Here is a 20,319-nt window from a genome sequence, read left to right as displayed (position 1 = left end):
TTGTCCCTATAATTGCCCTATGTAAAGGTGCCATTGATTACCCAATGAACTGATGACATTGTTTATGTGGCACATAACATCATCATTTGCTGGCAGCACATAGTCTTGCGTCATCAGTGGATCTGTTTGGGGATGAACAATCCCAGTAGCGATCACTCATCCCCAAACACAGAAGATATAATTGCTGCATGCAAATGAATGACAGATTTGTAAAGTACATTGTAACTATCCTAGAAAATAAAATATATTTGGGGTGGAGGGTTGAGGTGAAAGTCTGAAACTTGTCTAGAGGGACGGGGACCAGACACTGTATGTAAGTGTTCTCCTGGTCCTGGGTGATGCTGGCCACCACCAGCATGGTTATGTTTACAATGTGTCTATGTCGCAGTGTCAGTATACCTATAGTTCTTCGTGACGGCCGCTACACAGTGGATGGAGCTGGGCTTCCCAACCGCCATTGATTTCATATTGCTGATCTATAGGTCATTAATATCTATAACCCAGAAAGCCCCTTTAATCGCCTAACTCTATGGTCTGCAGCAGTTCTGTTCCTCTGTATAAGTCTCCTTTATTACATAACATGCAATGGGGAAGCTGAAGTCCTGCAGGTGACAGTTTGAGGAAGTAAGATTGCATAAATCCTCTTCAGTAGTTAGGAGCTGATCTTCTGTATTACAAATGATAACTCGGGCTTTGAGTCCTGATAATGGAGAATTTGTGAAACCTCCTGGTCCCTATCTGCTTATCCCCTGTCCCCCTGTGAATTCGGGATAAGTCCTTTAGGCTGGGTTCACATCTGCGTTGTGAACTCCAGCACTGTAATCCGGTCACTGTATACAGTATTTTTTTGTCCGCCCAAAACCCGGCATATATGCCTGAAAGCAGCCGGATCCCGATGCCGGAACAGACTGCTGGAGTTCACAGCGCAGATGTGAACCCAGCCTTAGAGACTACCGATTGTACAGTAAACCTACTTGGAATTTGTTATCTTTCCTATTTCCTAATAGATTCTTATCAGTTGACTAAATGCATTAATGTAAGGGTCCATTCGCACATCCGTGTGTGTTTTGTGGATCCGCAAAACACGGACAGCGGCAATGTGCGTTCCACGACCGCACATTGCCGGCACTAAGAGAATATGCCTATATTGTATACCGATTGCGGACAAGAATAGGACATGTTCTATTTTTTTTCAGGATCGGAATTGCGGACCCGGAAGTGCGGGTATACAACAAACTTATACGTTAAACGGATGCCTCAGACAGTGGCATTTGTTCATGATAGAGTTCCATTGCAAAAAAAAAAGTATATTTGTGTGCAGGATACAAGAATGTGGTGTGCTGCGTTTTTGGATCCTTTCTTTTTCTAATGTATACGTCAAATGGAGGCATAAAACGTGACGTGAACCCACCCTAAGGTGTACCAATACACCTTAGACTTTTCCTGCCATTCATCAGCGCAGGTGGCACAGGCAGCACAGCGGTGTGCCTAAAATAGCAAAGCTCCGTACAGCAAGGAGCTCTGTTATTGGTCTGTTTGGACAGGCTGCCTGAGCATTTGGCGCACCGCTCTGAAACTTTTGGAGGGAGGCTCATGCAGCAGCACGCGATCTTCGTGGGGTGGCGCCTTCCGGGGTAAGCAGCCTTGGTGTTTAGTGGGCATTAGTTTTTGAACCTTTTGATATGCCATAGGGATATATCAAAAGTGTGGATCGGCGGGGTCCCACCTCTGAGACCCCCAGTGATCTCAAGAATGAGGAGTCAGAAGCTCTGCTGAGCGCGGTAGTGAAGGCGGCCTCAATAGAAAGTCTATGGGACCATCCTCAGTATTGCGCTCAGCAGTGAGGAGAAGCAGCACTTGGCTGAGCACTTCTGACTCCTCATTCTAGAGATCGGCGGGGGTCTCAGAGCTGGGAACCTGCCGATCAACACTTTTGATAGGTCCCTATGACCTATCAAAAGGTTAAAAAAAAGTGTAGCTTTTAAATGTTGACAGGAGGCCTGCCTCGGGTTCCTGCGCCCCTGGGGGGGTCGTTAGTGAATGCACAGCAGGCTATTACAGCCAAATGATAACGCACAGGGAAGATGCACCATACTGGACTGTACTTTGTCACTTGTCTATAATACCTTGCTGTGCATTCACTCCAGACCCCTCCCCGGGAGTTATTAACCCTATGCTGGAGGGAAGGAAGTAATGGTGTTTACATGGGACTGTATGCTAGAGAAGCTGACGGGAAGGGACAGGAGGTGTAGTAAGGTCAGTGCAAACAAACGCCAATAGATGTGTTATCCTTCAGCGCTCGCACTGCCTGAAATATCACCCCAAAAAATGATATGGACAGATGTCTTCTGTGAAGTTGTGTGCCAGAGGCCATCATTGTGAAAACCTATGTTGTAATGGATAATTGTTTGTTACCTGACCTGCAGTGACTTCAGTGCTTTGTACATCACGTCCGATTACGAGAGCAGCCAGTAAGTGTCTGTTTTACATGGCCTGATGAGGGCCACAATGAGCAGCAATTGACAATATAACAAGTCAATCAGTCCTTTACACAGCCACTGCAAACCCGCATGGGGGATTATTCGTTCGTACAATTGTTCACCCCCCTTACAATTTGCATGTTCTCAGCAGCACATCCATTGTTTCCACAGGGGGATGTTCTGCAGACTATGATTTTTTATTTTATTTATTTTATGGCTGGATAAAAGATTCATTTAACCATTTGCTTGTTTATCGGCTGACCGGTGGGGTGTTGTCGGGACGATGATCAGCCAAACGAATGTTCCTATGATTGTTCAATCCTGATAATCGCCCATGTAAAAGGCCCTTAACAGAGAAAAACTTACCTTGAAAATGTTTACATGGGGTTGGGGAGTATGGTGGCCCAGCAATTAGGATTATTGTCAGGGAACTCTGGAGTCCTAGTCCAAAATGTAATATTACCAAACAATATGGCTGCACTTTTTCTTGTCAAATGGGCACTACAACACATGACGGAATGTCAATGGCTCTGTAAGTAATTGTGACCCAGTGAAAGCTGGCTACTGCTCTAACTTCTGATTTACTAATATTATATGGCTTCGGGTATAAATTGATTTTCAAAGTTATAATTCTTTCCATTATTTGCAAGAATAGTTGTGCTGTGTATTTAGGATTTGCTTTAAAATGTTCTGGATTTTACTTACCTAGCATTTAAATTCTTCAATTTTCCAGACAAGTTGTGAACCCTGGTGACAATGTCGTCTGATGGACTGTCATCCAAGGCATTGAAGGTACTGCATTTAATGTGTCATCAGAAAATGACCTATTGTTTAAATCAAGTTTTTTTAATGTTAATTTATAGTGATGTTATTTTGTAATTTTCCATGTCACTATATTTAAAAAGAAAATCCTAAACGCCTGCAGTTTTTGCACTGTTCACTAAACCTGATGATGAGCACAACTTCTTGGTCTGTACAGATCACTTTTCAGCAGTCATCTCATTATGATCACAGGCTGGATTAAAATGACAAATTTTACCCATTACAAAGATCAGCAACCTCTGGCACTCCAGCTGTTCTGAAACTACAAATCCCAGAGCGCTCCTTTCACTTCCATGAGAGTTAGGTCTCTTTCACACAGCTGTATGGCTTTTTAAGTGTTTTAAACGGATCCGTTGTTCAGTTTTTTTGTTTCCGTTGTCTTTCCATTCCGTTTTTCCATATGGCATATACAGTAATTTCATAGAAAAAATTGGGCTGGGCATAACATTTTCAATAGATGGCTTCTCAAAAAACGGAATGGATACGGAAGACATACGGATGCATTTCCGTATGTGTTCAGTTTTTTTTGCGGACCCATTGACTTGCATGGAGCAACGGAACGTGATTTGCGGGCAATAATGGGACATGTTCTATCTTTTAACGGAACTACGGAAACTGAATGCATACAGAGTACATTCAGGTTTTTTTTTGGCGGAACCATTGAAATGACTGGAAAGCAAAAAACGGCCCGCAAAATGGAAAAATAAAACAGTTGTGCGAAAGAGGCCTTACAAGAACAGGCGATTAAGGCTACTTTCACACTGGTGTTTTTGGCTTTCTGTTTCAGTAATCCGTTCAGGGCTCTCACAAGCGGTCCAAAACGGATCAGTTTTGCCCTAATGCATTCTGAATGAAAAAAGATCCGCTCACAATGCATCAGTTTGCCTCCGTTCCGTCTCCATTCCACTTTGAACTGTCTGTCTGACGAAACTGAGCCAAACGGATCGGTTCTGACACCCAATGTAAGTCAATGGGGACGGATCCGTTTTCTGTGACACAATCTGACACAATAGAAAACTGATCCGTCCTCCATTGACTTAGTCTTGGCTATGTTAAAGATAATACAAACAGTCCGTTCTGAATGGATGCACACGGTTGTATTATCTGAACGGATCAGTCTGTGCAGATCCATGACGGATCCGCACCAAACGCGAGTGTGAAAGTAGCCTAAGTGTGCCTGCGGTGAGTTGTACTTTCACAGCAGCTGGAGTGCCAAAACTTGCTGATCCCTGACCTTTATTCTATAGATAACACAGGATCCACCATTCACTATAGGTGCTATCACAGCTGATCTACTCCCTCCTGAGCATGCCTAGAACTCTCCCCATAGAAGTCAATAAGGTCCCCTTCAGTCCATTCTGTCTGTGGCCCATGTGGCTGCCGTAAAGCATATCTCTAAATGCTGTTAAGAACAGCTGTTAAGATGGCCACCCCATCACCATGTTCAGGAAATGAAAAAAGATCTGCAATCAAACTAAAATCAAATTGGATAAAGGGATATGTGTTAGCAGAAACATTTTTTTAGGTAACACATTCCCTTTCATTTCTTTCTTTCAATCCTTTCCCTTCCGCCAGATCCGCTCACATCCCTGATTGAACTTGATGGGCATTTGCCATTTTCTGCAGCAGGTTTTGAGGGTATCTGATTCGCCCAGGGTATATAACAAAGCATTTACATAGCTCTAGCGTCTCATTCTCCCATGCTGTAGCGCTGGCCAATCGCAGCGCTCAGTTCATAGCCTGAGAGAGAAAAAAGCCTCTCGGGCTATGAGCTGAGCGCTGCGATTGGCCAGCGCTACAGCATGGGAGAATGAGACGCCGGCAGGTTCCCCTGGGTGGAGCCTAACTGTAAAGATACCGGAGCCTATACCGGGAGAACGGAGCGGCGCCCGGGTATAACAGTAAGTGCAGGGAGATCCCTGGGCGCCGCTCTCCATGTCTGTATAGTTAGTTTAGATGTTTTATTCTAGTGAAAGGTCCTCTTTAAAGGTGTTTTAATCTGAAATCCTGACAAAAAAAAGTCACCAAAAATATGTACCAAATGTTGCACGGGTGCATCACTTGCAACATTTTTACGCCACAAAAATATGATAACTGTCCCTCATAGTGTTGCGCCATAACATTAGAGATCAGAATACCTGCCTAATAACAGGATAGCTACATAGGCATTGCTGATCTGGACTACAATACAGGATGTAACTCGGGATCGGGACAGTGGCGGAGATTTATCCAGACTTGTGCTCCCATACGCGCCTTGGTCTCCCTGTGCTGGAGTAAGATGCCCCTAATTTATTGAGGTGGTAATGCCTGGTAATTAGGCACGTCTCTGCCCTGCCGTGTGCCAGAAACTGAAGTCTCCGCCAGCTAGGAGCTGTAGTGCAGATCTGAGCTATATCTTATGTTACTTATGCCAGTTTCTAATGTAAACTTGGGGTGCAAATATGGAGTGCTTTGGGAAGCTTTGATAAATTCCCCCTATGTGTTTGCAAAGTTACTCAAATTTTTTATGTAGATTTTGGGGGTCATTTACTATCCAGAACTATACCTATATAAGGCCAACCTTTCCACTGCAATCTGCAACTTTTCCCCGCTCACGCCATGACTAAAAAAAGTGGACGAGGAAGGGGACAGGCCGTAGGCCCATCTCCTTCATCATTTTCTACGCCTAGGCGTAGAAAATGGTCTAAATGTAAGACCGCAAGGAAACTGTCTTACATACATTTATACTGGTGCAAGATATGCCAAAGTTATGTAGAGTCCAGTGCCTCTTCATCCACCGGCAGCTATAGGGGTATTAAGACTGTCGTGTATTATCTGTGTGTATAAATATATACACTGTACAAAGTGAATACATATACCGGTACTTCTTATATTCTATGCTGTGGGATACTATACTGCTGCTTCAGTGTAGTGTAAGAATGCCGCCAGCAGGTGAATTAAGTTACAATAAAGCTGAACATATACACAATTTATCAGCACAATTTTTTTTTTCTAAAGTCCTTTTTATGTCGCGAGCTGCCATTACCCTGCACAGAACGTCAGGAAGGGGTCGATTTTGGGCATAGCCCATCTATTGTTACATTTTCACACAGCGGCAATACTAGAGCTCTTCTGTGACTAGTGAGGCATGTGCCAGCTCAGTGCCTTATCTCATGCTATTATCTGGTTTCTTTTTACATGGGCAGGGCATGTGAATGATCATAATTATAAGGTACGCTAAGACCCGTGGGTGTGGAGTCACAGGTAACATTCCTGTCTCTTTTCATGGAGTGGCCCAAGTGTTGCAAATCGACTCTTGTCAGCATAAGTGAAAGTTTACTTGTTTCATCAAGTCCTCTGTTACTCTCTGCCCATGGGGTTATAACACTTGCACTAGCCATGGTAACAACAATAGAATAATGCACAACTGGCACCCTGCCTACTATTAAGAGGTTGTGTGAGGTTAGAAAAAGGTGTGCCTTTGTCCCAGAAACCGAACCAGTCCTGCTCATGAGTTGTGTCTGGTATTTAAAGGGATTCTGTCACCAGGTTTGGGGCTATAGAGATACGGACATGCACGGCTAGATCGCCGCTAGCCTGTCCGCAATATATGTGTCCTATAGGGCTGTGTGGTTTTAATTTCTTTAATAAAGGATTTTATAGATATGTAAGGCTACTTTCACACTAGCGTTCGGGGCTCCGCTTGTGAGTTCCGTTTGAAGGCTCTCACAAGCGGCCCCGAACGGATCCGTACAGCCCCAATGCATTCTGAGTGGATGCGGATCCGCTCAGAATGCATCAGTTTGGCACCGTTTGGCCTCCGCTCCGCTCAGCAGGCGGACACCTGAACGCTGCTTGCAGCGTTTTCGTGTCCGCCTGGCCGTGCGGAGCCAAACGGATCCGTCCAGACTTACAATGCAAGTCAATGGGGACGGATCCGTTTGACGTTGACACAATATGGTGCAATTTCAAACGGATCCGTCCCCCATTGACTTTCAATGCAAAGTCAGGAGTCCCCATCAGATCGGAGTTTTCTCCGATCCGATGGTATATTTTAACTTGAAGCGTCCCCATCACCATGGGAACGCCTCTATGTTAGAATATACCATCGGATTTGAGTTACATCGTAAACCTCAGATCCGACAGTATATTCTAACACAGAGGCGTTCCCATGGTGATGGGGACGCTTCATGTTAGAATATACTGAGAACTGTGTACAGACCCCCCCTCCTCCTGTAATTAACTTATTGGTGGCCAGTGCGGGCCCCCCTCCCTCCCCAGTATTAAATATTACCAGTGCGGCGGCCTCCCCCTCCCTCCCTCCCCAGTATTAAATATGACCAGTGCGGCCTCCCCCTCCCTCCCTCCCCAGTATTAAATATTACCAGTGCGGCCCCCTCCCTCTATATTTATTGGTGGCCGGGCCAGTGCGGATTCCAAGTATTGTGAGCAGTGCGGCCTCCCCTCTCCCCCCCTAATTAAAATCACCCCCCCCCCCCCCATCATTGGTGGCAGCGGAGAGTACCGATCGGAGTCCCAGTTTAAATCGCTGGGGCTCCGATCGGTTACCATGGCAACCAAGACGCTATTGCAGTCTTGGCTGCCATGGTTACTTGGCAATAAATACAAGCATTATACTTACCTGAAGAGCTGCGATGTCTGACCGGCCGGGCGCTCCTCCTACTGGTAAGTGACAGGTCTGTGCTATAGGCAATGCGCCGCACAGACCTTTCACTTACCAGTAGGAGGAGCTCCCGGCCGGTCAGACATCGCAGCTCTTCAGGTAAGTATAATGCTTGTATTTATTGCCAAGTAACCATGGCAGCCAAGACTGCAATAGCGTCTTGGTTGCCATGGTAACCGATCGGAGCCCCAGCGATTTAAACTGGGACTCCGATCGGTACTCTCCGCTGCCACCAATGATGGGGGGGGGGGGGGTGATTTTAATTAGGGGGGGAGAGGGGAGGCCGCACTGCTCACAATACTTGGAATCCGCACTGGCCCGGCCACCAATAAATATAGAGGGAGGGGGCCGCACTGGTCATATTTAATACTGGGGAGGGAGGGAGGGGGAGGCCGCACTGGTCATATTTAATACTGGGGAGGGAGGGAGGGGGAGGCCGCACTGGTCATATTTAATACTGGGGAAAGGGGGGGCCGCACTGGCCACCAATAAGTTAAATACAGGAGGGGGGGGGGGGGGGGTCTGCCCCCTGCTGCCTGGCAGCATCTGCCAGGCAGCAGGGGGCAGTCGTGTACACAGTTCTCAGTATATTTTAACATGAAGCGTCCCCATCACCATGGGAACGCTTCTGTGTTTAGAATATACTGTCGGATCTGAGTTTTCCGAAGTGAAAAATCAGATCTGAAATAAACAGTTATGCAAACGGATCCGTTCTGAACGGATGCAAGCGTTTGCATTATAGGAGCGGATCCGTCTGTGCAGACACCAGACGGATCCGCTCCTAACGCAAGTGTGAAAGTAGCCTAAATGAGTGTTGAATGTGTCCAAGGGTCTGTACAAACCTTACTTGTGCCCAGCCATGCCCGCCTGTGAAGGAGCCCAGCACCGCCTATGTCTCCTCCTTTCATCAACGATAGATAGCCGTAATCTCGCTATGCGCGAGCTCGCGCATGCGCAGTGCCGGTATAGTGTTCCTTCCCTGTGCTGGCATCAGCCTCAGGGAAAGAACTGCGCATGCAAGAGCTCGCGCATCGCGAGATTACGGCTATCTATCGTTGAGGAAAGGAGGAGACATAGGCGGAGCTGGGCTCCTTCACAGGTGGGCACGGCTGGGCACAAGTAAGGTTTGTACAGCCCCTTGGACACATTCAACACTCAATTACATATCTATAAAATCCTTTTTTAAAGAAATTAAAACCACACAGCCCTATAGGACACATATATTGCTGACATGCTAGCGGCGATCTAGCCATGCATGTCCGCAGCTCTATAGCCCCAAACCTGGTGACAGAATCCCTTTAAGTAAATGGGGCTGAGCTGCAATTCTGGTCCGTGGTAGCGGAATCCATAACAGAATTCTTAGATAACGCGAACTTTGTACGCCGCACTTGAAACACAAGTTCGCTCAACACTATGGGACATGAGTTAGAAAATCTCAAGAAAAACCTTTAAAAAAATTAAATACTGATAGACTTGATATTTATATTTAGTACTAGAAGAGTTTGTCTGATGTTCTGAAAACAATTCTAATACTGGTAGATGCCCATATTGTACTTAAAGGGGATTTCAATGAGTATTGATTGGTCTCTCCGTTGGATTGGTGAAGGTTCAGCCTCTGGGACCCCAGCAGTGAGCAGATCAAAGAGGTTTCATTGCTTGCTGGAGAGCTATGACCTTTCAACTATTCTTACCAATACAGCGGTGCATTGGTACATGCGGTCATGCCTTTTCCCTCTGGTCAGCATGAGTGGATCTCCACACGTCACACAGGCCCATATTCCTAAACCTACTGAGTAACCCCTTCAGCACCCCAGAGGAGACCGTGGACCTACGAGTGGAGGCATCCAAAAGGGGGTTTAAAGTTAAGTTAAAGTCACCACCTATGATCAACATACCGGAGGTGAAAACTGAAATTTTTTGTAAAATCTTGGATAACCATTTAGAAGTATTATTGTCAGGAGCATATACGTTACACAAGGTGACCTCCGCACCACCCAATTTGCCCTTTAAGAGTAGATACCTCCCCTCGGGGTCCACTATCTCCGCCATTACACACAAGGGGACACTTATGTACACCGATACTAACCCCTCTAGATGATGCAGATGTATTACATGCATGAAACCAAAAAGAGGAACGAGCAAGATTGGGGACCCGACCCTTCTTAAAATGCGTCTCCCATAGCATAGCTATTTGTGTCTTGCTCGATCTCAATATCTGGAAGATACAACTTCTCTTAATAGGATTATTACCCCCATTAACATTAAAGGTGGTCACATTTAGTTTTAGGGCTGTCATCTGAGAAAAATTTGCAAAATAAAAGGCTGTTTGATGGTGGCTCTATGATCCAACTTTAAAAACCAAACAACAACCAAGAGGAGCCTTCCAGAACTTAAAGCTCCATATATGCGCAATCCGCCTATGCGTATAGATATGTGGGTTGGGGAGAACACCAACATGTGTCAGCCTGATCTGCCCAAGCCTCATAAACCTAAGCCCACATCAGATGGCAAGGCAAATGGACTAACTCCATAAGAACGATGAACCTGAATAATACCAGAACATATAGACTTCTGAACCAGCCGGGTACAAACAGTCCGTGAATGCAAAGTGCACGGAGGGAAAGGAAAATAAGGAGGGGGGGGGGGGGGTGTGTAACTGGACCATCAGAACTAGGCCAGAGTGAAAAAGTCACGGACAATTTCACTAGGCAAAATTAGAATGAAAAGGGACACATTGCTGTGCCGGATTCAGACAGGATGACGCAGAGCTAATTCAATCATTAGTGTCCATCCTTGAGGGGCCGCCATTTCTTCTGTTGCATCTGCCTTTTGACCGTGGACCATTTCGACGGGACCTGCAGCGGGGGTAAGTCCTCGTCCAGTGGAACCAGCATCCAAGAAGATAGGACCATAGGCTCCAGGTTCAGTGGCTCCCAAATCTCTTTGGTCCTCTGGTGCGCGGATAGTGTAGCGCTTATTCCCATGGGTGATGAGAAGGCCAAAGGGAAATGGCCAACGGTATGCAATTTTAGAGGAGCGCAGAAGATCTGTAAGGGGTTTCAACAGTCTCCTTTTTTTGTAAAGTGGAGGAAGCAAGGTCCTAATATATATCTGTATCTTGGAACCCAGGAGCTGAATTTCTCCCATAGATCTGGCTTTTTGCAGGATGGCTTCCGTGTCTCTAAAGCTTAACAGCCCGCATATAACATCTTTGGGGTTATCAGAGGGTGGAGGCTTTGAACGCAAAGCCCTGTGTACTCTCTCCACCACCACTTGCCCAGCCCTGTCAGGGCCTAGTAGAAGCTCAAATAGGACCCCCATGACTTTGAATAAGTCCTCTGTATCTGCAGCTTCAGAGAGGTTCCTGATGCTCAGGTTTTTCCCACGGCTCCTATTCTCCTGATCTTCTAGGAGCAAAAGGGAGCTGTTTATTGCTGTGCGATGGGAGTCTAGAGTGACCCTAACCGCAGCATTAAAAGTTAATAATGTGTCCTGATTCTGCTTCAGGGTCTCCACTCTCTCCCCAATATGGCGGACCTCCGCCTTAATGACCGTTAGGTCAGCAGCTATAGGAGCCAGAGCCCTTGACAGAGCCTCGTCCAGGTAACTTCTGGTGAGGGTAGTGGAATCGCTCACCTCTGGATGTGAGGGGGAGAACTTAGCTGCATCATCGGCGTCCAGCACCGGGAAGTAGGGGTGAGGGAGCGCCGTATCTTTCAGCCGAGGCGCCATCTTAGAAGCGCGCCCAGCCTGCTGCGGAGGTTGGTGGCTGACAGACTTCTCCATATTCTGCTGGGGTTGAGAGCCCTCCAAGATAGATGCTGTACAGCCCTGAGAGTTCTTCGGCTGGATTTTCACCATTCCGGAGGGTTAGTGTGCTGAAAAAGAGGCTTAGTAAAGGCTTGGTGGCGGGAGCGCTACTCTCTGGCTTCCACCATCCAGCGCAGTCAGGCTCCGCCCCACCTAGGTTTTCCATCTGTATGTAAATTCCTTAGAGGCATGCATGATTTTTATGACATAGGCGATTGTAATCGCCAAATTATCATCATATCAGTATATTGAGCTATAAACATATGTCACTTAGAATCTTTATAATTCGTTATGGTTTATTGCATTACTTTGGCTTAATCCCATTTACTTGATCGGCCACAGTCAGACATTTTATGCCCTGTCTTTAGGATGGATATTCCTGGAAAACTTCTTTTAATTCCCATTTTCACTGTAACTTACAGGAAATGTGTTATTTTAAAATAGCCTATTGTTTAAATCAAGTGTTTATGTTAGATAGATATATTTTTTTTCAAGAATTTTTTGTGTTTGTTTTTAAATTTTCCATGTCGCTAGTTATATTTAAAAATAATCCTACAATCCTGCAGTTTTTGCACTGGCCATTAAGCCTAATATGGATTACAGAGATATAGAGATATATATATTAGGTAATTTACTCCCCCTCCCTGCACAATGACCCTGTAAAGGGACTCTGTCACTGCCAAAATGCCCCCTGAACCGCCTGCAGTACCTCGCAGCTGAAGTCACCTGGTTTCTAATGATGTCATTTGCTAATTGATCTGATGGGCAAGATCGCAGAAAAAAACTTTTACTCCGTGACTCGTTGTATGCAAATGAAAAGCTTGCAGTCAAGGGGGCATTGGCCTTGACGATGGAAGTCAAGCTTGCCACGTCCCCTTCCTGCCCATTCATGTTTGATTGATGTCCTTGTTTTAGTTTTTTTTCTTCATGTATGATTCTCCAGGAGGAGCCTGTCTCGTCGATCTTGTTTTGTGTGTCTGCGCAGTAAAGTAACCTCCCAGTGCGCAAGCCAAGCCTAGTACACTACAGTGGGGATCACTGCGCAGGCGCAGAAAACAAGCTCTAGCTGCACAGGTTCTACTGGGTAATCGCCAGTGAAGGGAAAAAAAACAAGGACATCAATCAAACATGAATGGGCAGCAAGGTGGTGACTTCAAGATCCTCACTTACATACAGCAAGCAACGGAATAAAAGTTGTTTTCCTGCGATCTTGCCCATCAGAGGAATTGGCCAAGCACATGATTAGAAACCAGATGACTTTTGAAGGTGACAGGTTCGACTTAATCACTTTTAGTAGTCAGTAATTGCAGCCCTTGTTATATTTCTCTGGACCTAGATTCATTGAATTGATATATTTTGATTCCAACATCAAAAGCGTTGCATTTTATTGCATTATAGAATAGAAAGTTATAAAATAAAATGTAAAAACTACTATTTTTTCCCTTTTTAGGTGAAAAGAGAAATGGGGGAAAATACACCAGTGCTCTCCGACGATGAATTAATGTCTATGTCTGTTCGGGAGCTTAACCACCATTTACGTGGTTTATCCAAAGAGGAGGTAATACGGCTAAAACAGCGGAGGAGAACCCTAAAGAATAGGGGCTATGCTGCCAGCTGCCGTGTCAAGCGTGTGTCACAGAAAGAGGAACTGGAGAAGCAGAAGAATGACCTTCAGCAGGAGGTAGATAAGTTGGCGCAGGAGAATTCCACCATAAAACTGGAACTGGACGCATTGAGGGCCAAGTACGAGGCTCTGCAAAACTTTGCTCACTCAGTGTCCAGAGGCTCCGTCACTCCAGCTAAAGTGGCTGCCACCAGTGTAATCACCATTGTGAAGTCCTCTGGGAATTCTTACTCTTAACACAGGCAATAGAACATTGCTTGAGAACCCAAATCCCATCTCACATTGACAAGACCTACAAGCCACGCACCAGATAGCGGCCTCCCAAAGACTTACATATTCATCAGTATGAGACTTCCATAATTCACCAATCCGAACCTGTCCCTTCCAACAGGAAGATGTCGGTTTCACACATCTGGAAATATTTCAGTTAAGGAAAGCGGTGGGGTTTGTCTTAAAGTAAACCTAACACAACCTATGTCAACTATAATTCTGATTATCTTGTGTACCGGTTGTTTAGCTGCATTGTATGGGAACATGTAACATTCCATCTCGGAGAGGATCTATAAACCCCAAAGTCATATATTATATAACATTAAGTTAATATTTAATTTATTTTCACATTATTTATTCTAATATAAAATGCTACAGATTACGTGTAAGACAGGTTTACTTTAAGAAACAATCTACATGCTTTGTTTCCATAAATGGCAAATGAACCTTTCTACATAGGCTGTGCTGGTCCTTGTGGAGCTTGCTTCAGGATTTCTAATCCTCAGGATTTTGGTCCAACAGAACATAAAGGAATTTGAGTGAAAAATCATACAAAGGTAAAGGGAATGTGAAACTAGAAAGAAATCAAGATGTAGTAAAGGATGTGGAAGTCGGAGAGAGCGAGAATGTTAATTCAAGGGGAAAAGAGCGATCATGTATGTGTTAGACATTTATAATGTGCACTGTGCACCTTGAGAGGGATGGGACTACTGAATCAGGTCAGAAGTTCCCCCAGGAGAAGTGTCCCTTTTACAGTAGATATAGCAAACCAATTATAACCGTTTTGCTCAAATATGACTGACAATATAGTCAACACAGCTACTGTTATACGAAATATAGTGCCCGGCAAGAATGATAGTATCTTCTACCTGCCCCTGCACCAAGCCTTTTTTTTTTTTTAGGGGTTGTGAAGGATTACCTTAGTTTTTAAATTCCAACCCCACCTCACATGACACATGTGAAGAGACACATACTTATCTGCTCCCTGCTGCATTGGCGCACGTGACTCTATCTATGCTGAGAATTTATAGACGGGCATTTAAGTGCGGTGAAGTAGGGGTTCCCTGGAAATGGCAATGAGTATTGAGGGGTTCCACCATGGTAATAAGTTTGGAAATCCCTGGGGGGTCATAGATGTTTCTATATTATATGTATATGTAATTCAGAGATGGAAAATGGCAAGTAGTCAGTGAGGCTATAAAGTCTATAGTATATTGGTCCGGAAGAGGTAAAAATCCAGACTCCTTAAAAGAGTTGGTCGAGTGAAATAAATACCCAGGCAGCAGTTGTATATATGATAAAATAACAAAAGCGATACCTTCTCTGCTGCTTCCAGCGCTTTTCAGTGGTGTAGGACCGAAGCCGTCATCTTCCTGGCTACAGCAGTGATGTGCACACAAGTCACTGGCCTCAGCTGTATAACATGTGACATCATTGCTAAGCCAGTGATTGGTTGCAGCAGTGACATGGTGTGCACGGAACATCACCGCTGCAGCCAGGAAAGCAAACACCGGAGGACCAGAGCATGACTGAGAGGGGTAAATACCACTTCTTCTGTTATTTCATTATATTTACTGCTGCTGCATGAGTTTTATATAACTGACGACCCATTTAAATCCGCTGAGATAAGAGCTGTGTTTTACAGTGTCTCTCAAGGATATAATCCTAATAAAAATTCTATATTTTTTGGTAATATGGGCTATTGGTTGTAATGACAGGAAGTTGAAAAGCAGCCTTGATAGCGATATATAACCCATGTGTCATCTGCATGTTCTTATTATTATTAATTATGTGCATTAACAGCCCAGGAAGAGATGGAACTCTGCTTATAGGAACCCCCGAGAAGACCTTCAGGGCATGACCATCAGGCGCATTATTTAGTTGGTCTGTATTCTTAATGGCCATACGGAACATTCGATACTGCTTGGTCATTTACAATACAGGCCCACTAAACAGTGCAGTCTCATTAGTTTAATTAGAGTCCGCTGCGACCTGTACTGCTGCATGGTACTTGAATGCAGAATGCTGTGTCGCAACGCCATACGTGTTTGAATCACCTATGATGGACGCTGGACAGGGCAGGAAGCGCAGAAATATGAAAGGAAATATATGAAACGCAACATGATGTATTTATGATGGCCTCAGCAAGGGTGACTTAATGTTTGGATAATAAATGCAGGAATAAGGGAAAGTGGCTCCTACTAATGTAAGAAGTAGGAACGGACTGTTAAACGAGTGGACAGCGAGTAGGACCATAAATCCTATGGGACACAAAACTGCAAGCAATCTCCACCAGGAACCCAAATCCTTCTTAAGGCCTTATTCACATGCTTACAATTTTTGCTGCATTTTAAGCATTTATGGTGGCTTATTTTTTATTTTTTTGGATAACATTTAAAACATGTCTATTTTTTAAGTCCTATAGAGAAGCCTATGGGGGAAAAAAATGGCAAAAAGCCATACCTAGAACAAGCTGCATTTTGGAGGAAAAGAAAGCCACAGATGACAAAAAATGTTTTAAAGTTTATAGTAAAATATAAAATGTAGTACTTAAAGTAACATCTGGCAGCAGCCAGAAAAAAAAAAAGCAAAAAAAACAAAATGCTGCAAAACAATGTGAAGCCTAGCCGCAATGTGTGAGGTCATGCGCGGCGTCCCGGCTAGGGACTCATGCTGATGCATACGGATACTGGTGCAAGGTACTTTAATGTCTTTCTGACATCACGCTGTAATATTACTGTAAGTTTTAAAGTGGCCAGTTTTGAGCATATGACAAGTACCCCGCTCCCGCTTGTGATGTTACTGACGGCGAGATGGGTCTGCTCCACTCTTTCGGAGAAACTCAAAAAAAAATAAAAAATACCTTATTAGCTGCTTAATAAAAATCAGTTTGACAAAATATGGGACAGAGAAATTCACATTGCTGGGGAGGGGGCGAGTCACAGACCTCAATTTTCCAGGCCATTTCTCTCTGATTATCCCGGTTGCCCTTATTTGCTTTCTTATTTATGTTTGAGACGTTTTATTTTTCTTCATATTTATATATTTTTATTTTAAAGAATTTAGGGTAAAGGGTGGGAAATGCTTATTTTAAATGTTTGATATGTCTCATAGGACAATTGATTTCTGTTAATGGTAATTGATAATGATAGCATTACTACTTGAGCGTAGAATTAGTGGGATTCGTAAATTTCAATGTAATTGACAGGCACAAGTCCAGACGCTTTATACCATTCTTTCCGTCACAAGCAGATACTCTATACCTGCTCACTGGTCACCTATTGACAGCAATATACAGAAACACTTGAGGCTACTTGCCATAGCCAGATATGTTTATTAGAAAGCCACACTGCAAAAAGTTAAAGGTGTTGTCAGAGATTAGAAAAAGGGTCTGCTCTGTCTCAGAAACAGGACCACTCATGTCCATGGGCTGTCTCTGATTGCAGTTCTCTTGACCATAGAGGGGCTGCAGTGCTAGACACGCCAGTGGCGCTGTTTCTGGAAAAAGAGCAGACTTCTTTTTTCTTTTTTTCCATTCCTTTATGACCCCCTTCAAACACCCAATGGACAGTCATAATTCTGCCATTTCCTTGACGTACTACTATCAGAACACAGAACCTTAAAAGCTGTGAAGCCTTAGCTCCGCATAGCTGGTCTACAGCCCTGTAATTGAAGGGGTTCTCTGCTGTCAGGCATCCTTTCCATGTGTCTTCTGAAGGCAAGTCTATTAGGAAATCCCCTGTTTTTAGTAGCATCTGGAGTAATTAAAAAAAATATAGAATTTGAAATTCCCTGTAGTTGTTGCCATTAGCAGTCTGTTGTATTCTGCACCGTATTTGGCCTGGAATACATTTGCTTTGCAATGTTGCATTCAGAGTGGCTTTTTTAATCATACCCAAAAGCAATTAAAGCCAATATGTGTGTTAAACATATACCCCAAAAGAGATGCTCCTCGATAATGGATATAGTTCATGCCATTCTGCAAATTCCAGCTGGTGTACCTATCTGCTCTATCCATTACTCTCTTATTTTGACTAGCAGATGTGGCTTTCTTGGCAAGATGAGGGTTAATTCCATTTCTGACCCTTTAGTTGATCAGTTGCTCATTTTTTAACAGTGGGCCACTCGCCCATGGGTCACTTGGTGGTTACCCAGCTCCTTTATCAATCCTATTACCAGCCGAGGCGTGTGGCATATTTCAGGTGTAGTATCTGTGTGTGGGTCAGATACAAGTGCACAGTACTTATTCTGTATTACGAGTCACATGTATTGAACATTTTCATATATCTAATATATGTGTGTATATAAATATAGTGAATGCTATTTATTTTTCTGAAGCATTTTAAAGTCCCTTTATAAGTGTATTTTATATTGTTCGAATAAAGCATTTTTTTCATGTAAATGATGTATTTGCCTCTGAAGTTTATGTCTCATCTACCTGATATCATTTTAATCCATTTTATTTTACTTTTACTTTGCATCTGTTCTTTTATTTTGATTCATTATGGGGAAAAACAATCACCACTGTGATTGTTTGACACCCCCACCCTCCATTAAATACGGTTTCATTATTTATTGGTAGCACATCCCTGTTTGTCCAGGGAGATGCGCTGCGAAGAAATTAGGATTTTAGGTCTTGCGTATAAGATGCAATCACACAACAAATTAGCATTTCCTTTACACAGTCTAAGGCCTCATGCACAAGACCGTTGTGTGCACCCGTGGCCGTTGTTCCGTGATTTTCTGCGGACCCATTGACTTTCAATGGGTCCGTTGAAAACTCGGAAAATGCACCGTTCTTCATCCGCCTCCGTGATCCGTGTATCCTGTCCGTCAAAAAAATATGACCTGTCCTATTTTTTTGACGGACAATGGTTCACGGACCCATTCAAGTCAATGGGTCAGTGAAAAAACACGGATGCACACAAGATTGGCATCCGCGTCAGTGATCCGTGTCCGTAGGCTACTTTCATAGAGACGGATCCGAAGATCCGTCTGCATAAAAGCTTTTTCAGAGCTGAGTTTTCACTTTGTGAAAACTCAGATCCGACAGTATATTCTAACACAGAGGCGTTCCCATAGTGATGGGGACGCTTCTAGTTAGAATATACTACGAACTGTGTACATGACTGCTGCCTGGCAGCACCCGATCTCTTACAGGGGGCTGTGATCCGCACAATTAACCCCTTCAGGCGCGGCACCTGAGGGGTTAATTGTGCGGATCATAGCCCCCTGTAAGAGATCAGGGGCTGCCAGGCAGCAGGGGGCAGACCCCCCTCCCTCCCCAGTTTTAATTTCATTGGTGGCCAGTGCGGCCCCCCCTCCCTCCCCAGTTTTAATTTCATTGGTGGCCAGTGCGGCCCCCCCTCCCTCTATTGCAGGGGTGGCCAACCCGCGGCTCGCGAGCCGCATGCGGCTCCTCGGACCTTCACTTGCGGCTCTCAGAGGACCGCGGTCTCATCTACATATGCGGCTCGCAGGGGAGCGGGCCAGGGATATCGCCGGTTTTAAAAATATTAGCAGCACGGGAGAAGGAAGAAGAAAGCAGTCCCCTCCTCCTCCCTGTGCTGCTGCCGCTGCCACCAATGAGAATTAAGAGGGGAAGAGGAGGGGAGGGGCTGTTTACACTGGGGAACGCAGCATAGAGGCCAGGTGTCGGCTATGAGATTCTGCCGGCACCCGCCCCCTGTATCTGTATTAAAGGTTTTCATTGGTGGCGTAGTGCCCACCCCCCTTAATACCATGCAGGCCCGCGCTCTGACCTGCATGTCAGGTCACTATGGAGAGGTCGCCACAGTCTTCAGAGCAGCAGCAGCAGAGGTAGGATAAGCCACAGTTTTATTTTATTAAAGTACTGATCTGGGGGTCTTATCTGACATGGGGGTAGTATGAGCTCAGATAAGACCCCCAAATCCTCATCAGACCCACAAAATAAGCCTCTCCAGTGCTCACATAAGACACCCCATGCTCACATCTCCCCTATGTCAAATCACCCCTGAGCATCTGAGCATGGGGCGGTCATCTGAGCATGGGGCGGTCATCTGAGCATGGGGCGGTCATCTGAGCATGGGGCGGTCATCTGAGCATGGGGCGGTCATCTGAGCATGGGGCGGTCATCTGAGCATGGGGCGGTCATCTGAGCATGGGGCGGTCATCTGAGCATGGGGCGGTCATCTGAGCATGGGGCGGTCATCTGAGCATAAGGCGGTCATCTGAGCATGGGCGGTCATCTGAGCATGGGCGGTCATCTAAGCATGAGGGTGTCATCCGAGAAATCTTGAAACACATTGTGAAAAACAAAGATTGCCAGAAGTCTCACTAAAGCTGTCTACATTACAGGTAGGAAAGGTGGTTTAAATGCACTTTTAAATGTTTGATAACTCAATTGCAGTAATACTGTCGTGTGCACGCATATTTGTGTAAACGGATAGCTCGTGGCTCCTGGCAGTCATACGATTTTTTTTTGGGCTCTTTGTGTCTGTAAGGTTGGCCACCCCTGCTCTATTGTATTAATATCATTGGTGGCCAGTGTGCGCCCCCGGCCCCCCTCTATTGTATTAATATCATTGGTGGCCAGTGTGCGGCCTCCCCCCCTTCCCCCCCCCGATCATTGGTGGCAGCGGAGAGTTCCGATCGGAGTTCCAGTTAAT

The 20,319-nt window shown here is 45.0% G+C and overlaps 1 protein-coding gene across 4 annotated transcripts in view; it reads left to right on the top strand.

The window, feature by feature from the left end:
• Positions 1 to 18,071, top strand: part of MAFF (MAF bZIP transcription factor F) — a 28,720-nt gene extending 10,649 nt beyond the window's left edge. For 3 of the 4 annotated variants that reach the window (XM_044300857.1, XM_044300858.1, XM_044300859.1), the window contains exons 2-3: positions 3,214 to 3,272; positions 13,226 to 18,071. In XM_044300857.1, the coding sequence (XP_044156792.1) occupies positions 3,237 to 3,272; positions 13,226 to 13,636 (447 nt within the window). In that variant the 5' untranslated portion in view covers positions 3,214 to 3,236 and the 3' untranslated portion in view covers positions 13,637 to 18,071. The remainder of the gene's footprint in view (positions 1 to 3,213; positions 3,273 to 13,225) is intronic. The other variant, XM_044300860.1, reaches the window with a different exon arrangement.
• Positions 18,072 to 20,319: the final 2,248 nt, after the last annotated feature.

Source organism: Bufo gargarizans, chromosome 7, assembly GCF_014858855.1.
Source record: "Bufo gargarizans isolate SCDJY-AF-19 chromosome 7, ASM1485885v1, whole genome shotgun sequence".
NCBI lineage: Eukaryota > Metazoa > Chordata > Amphibia > Anura > Bufonidae > Bufo > Bufo gargarizans.
Note: the sequence above shows the minus strand (reverse complement) of the source record. Positions and strands in the feature narration are given on the sequence as shown.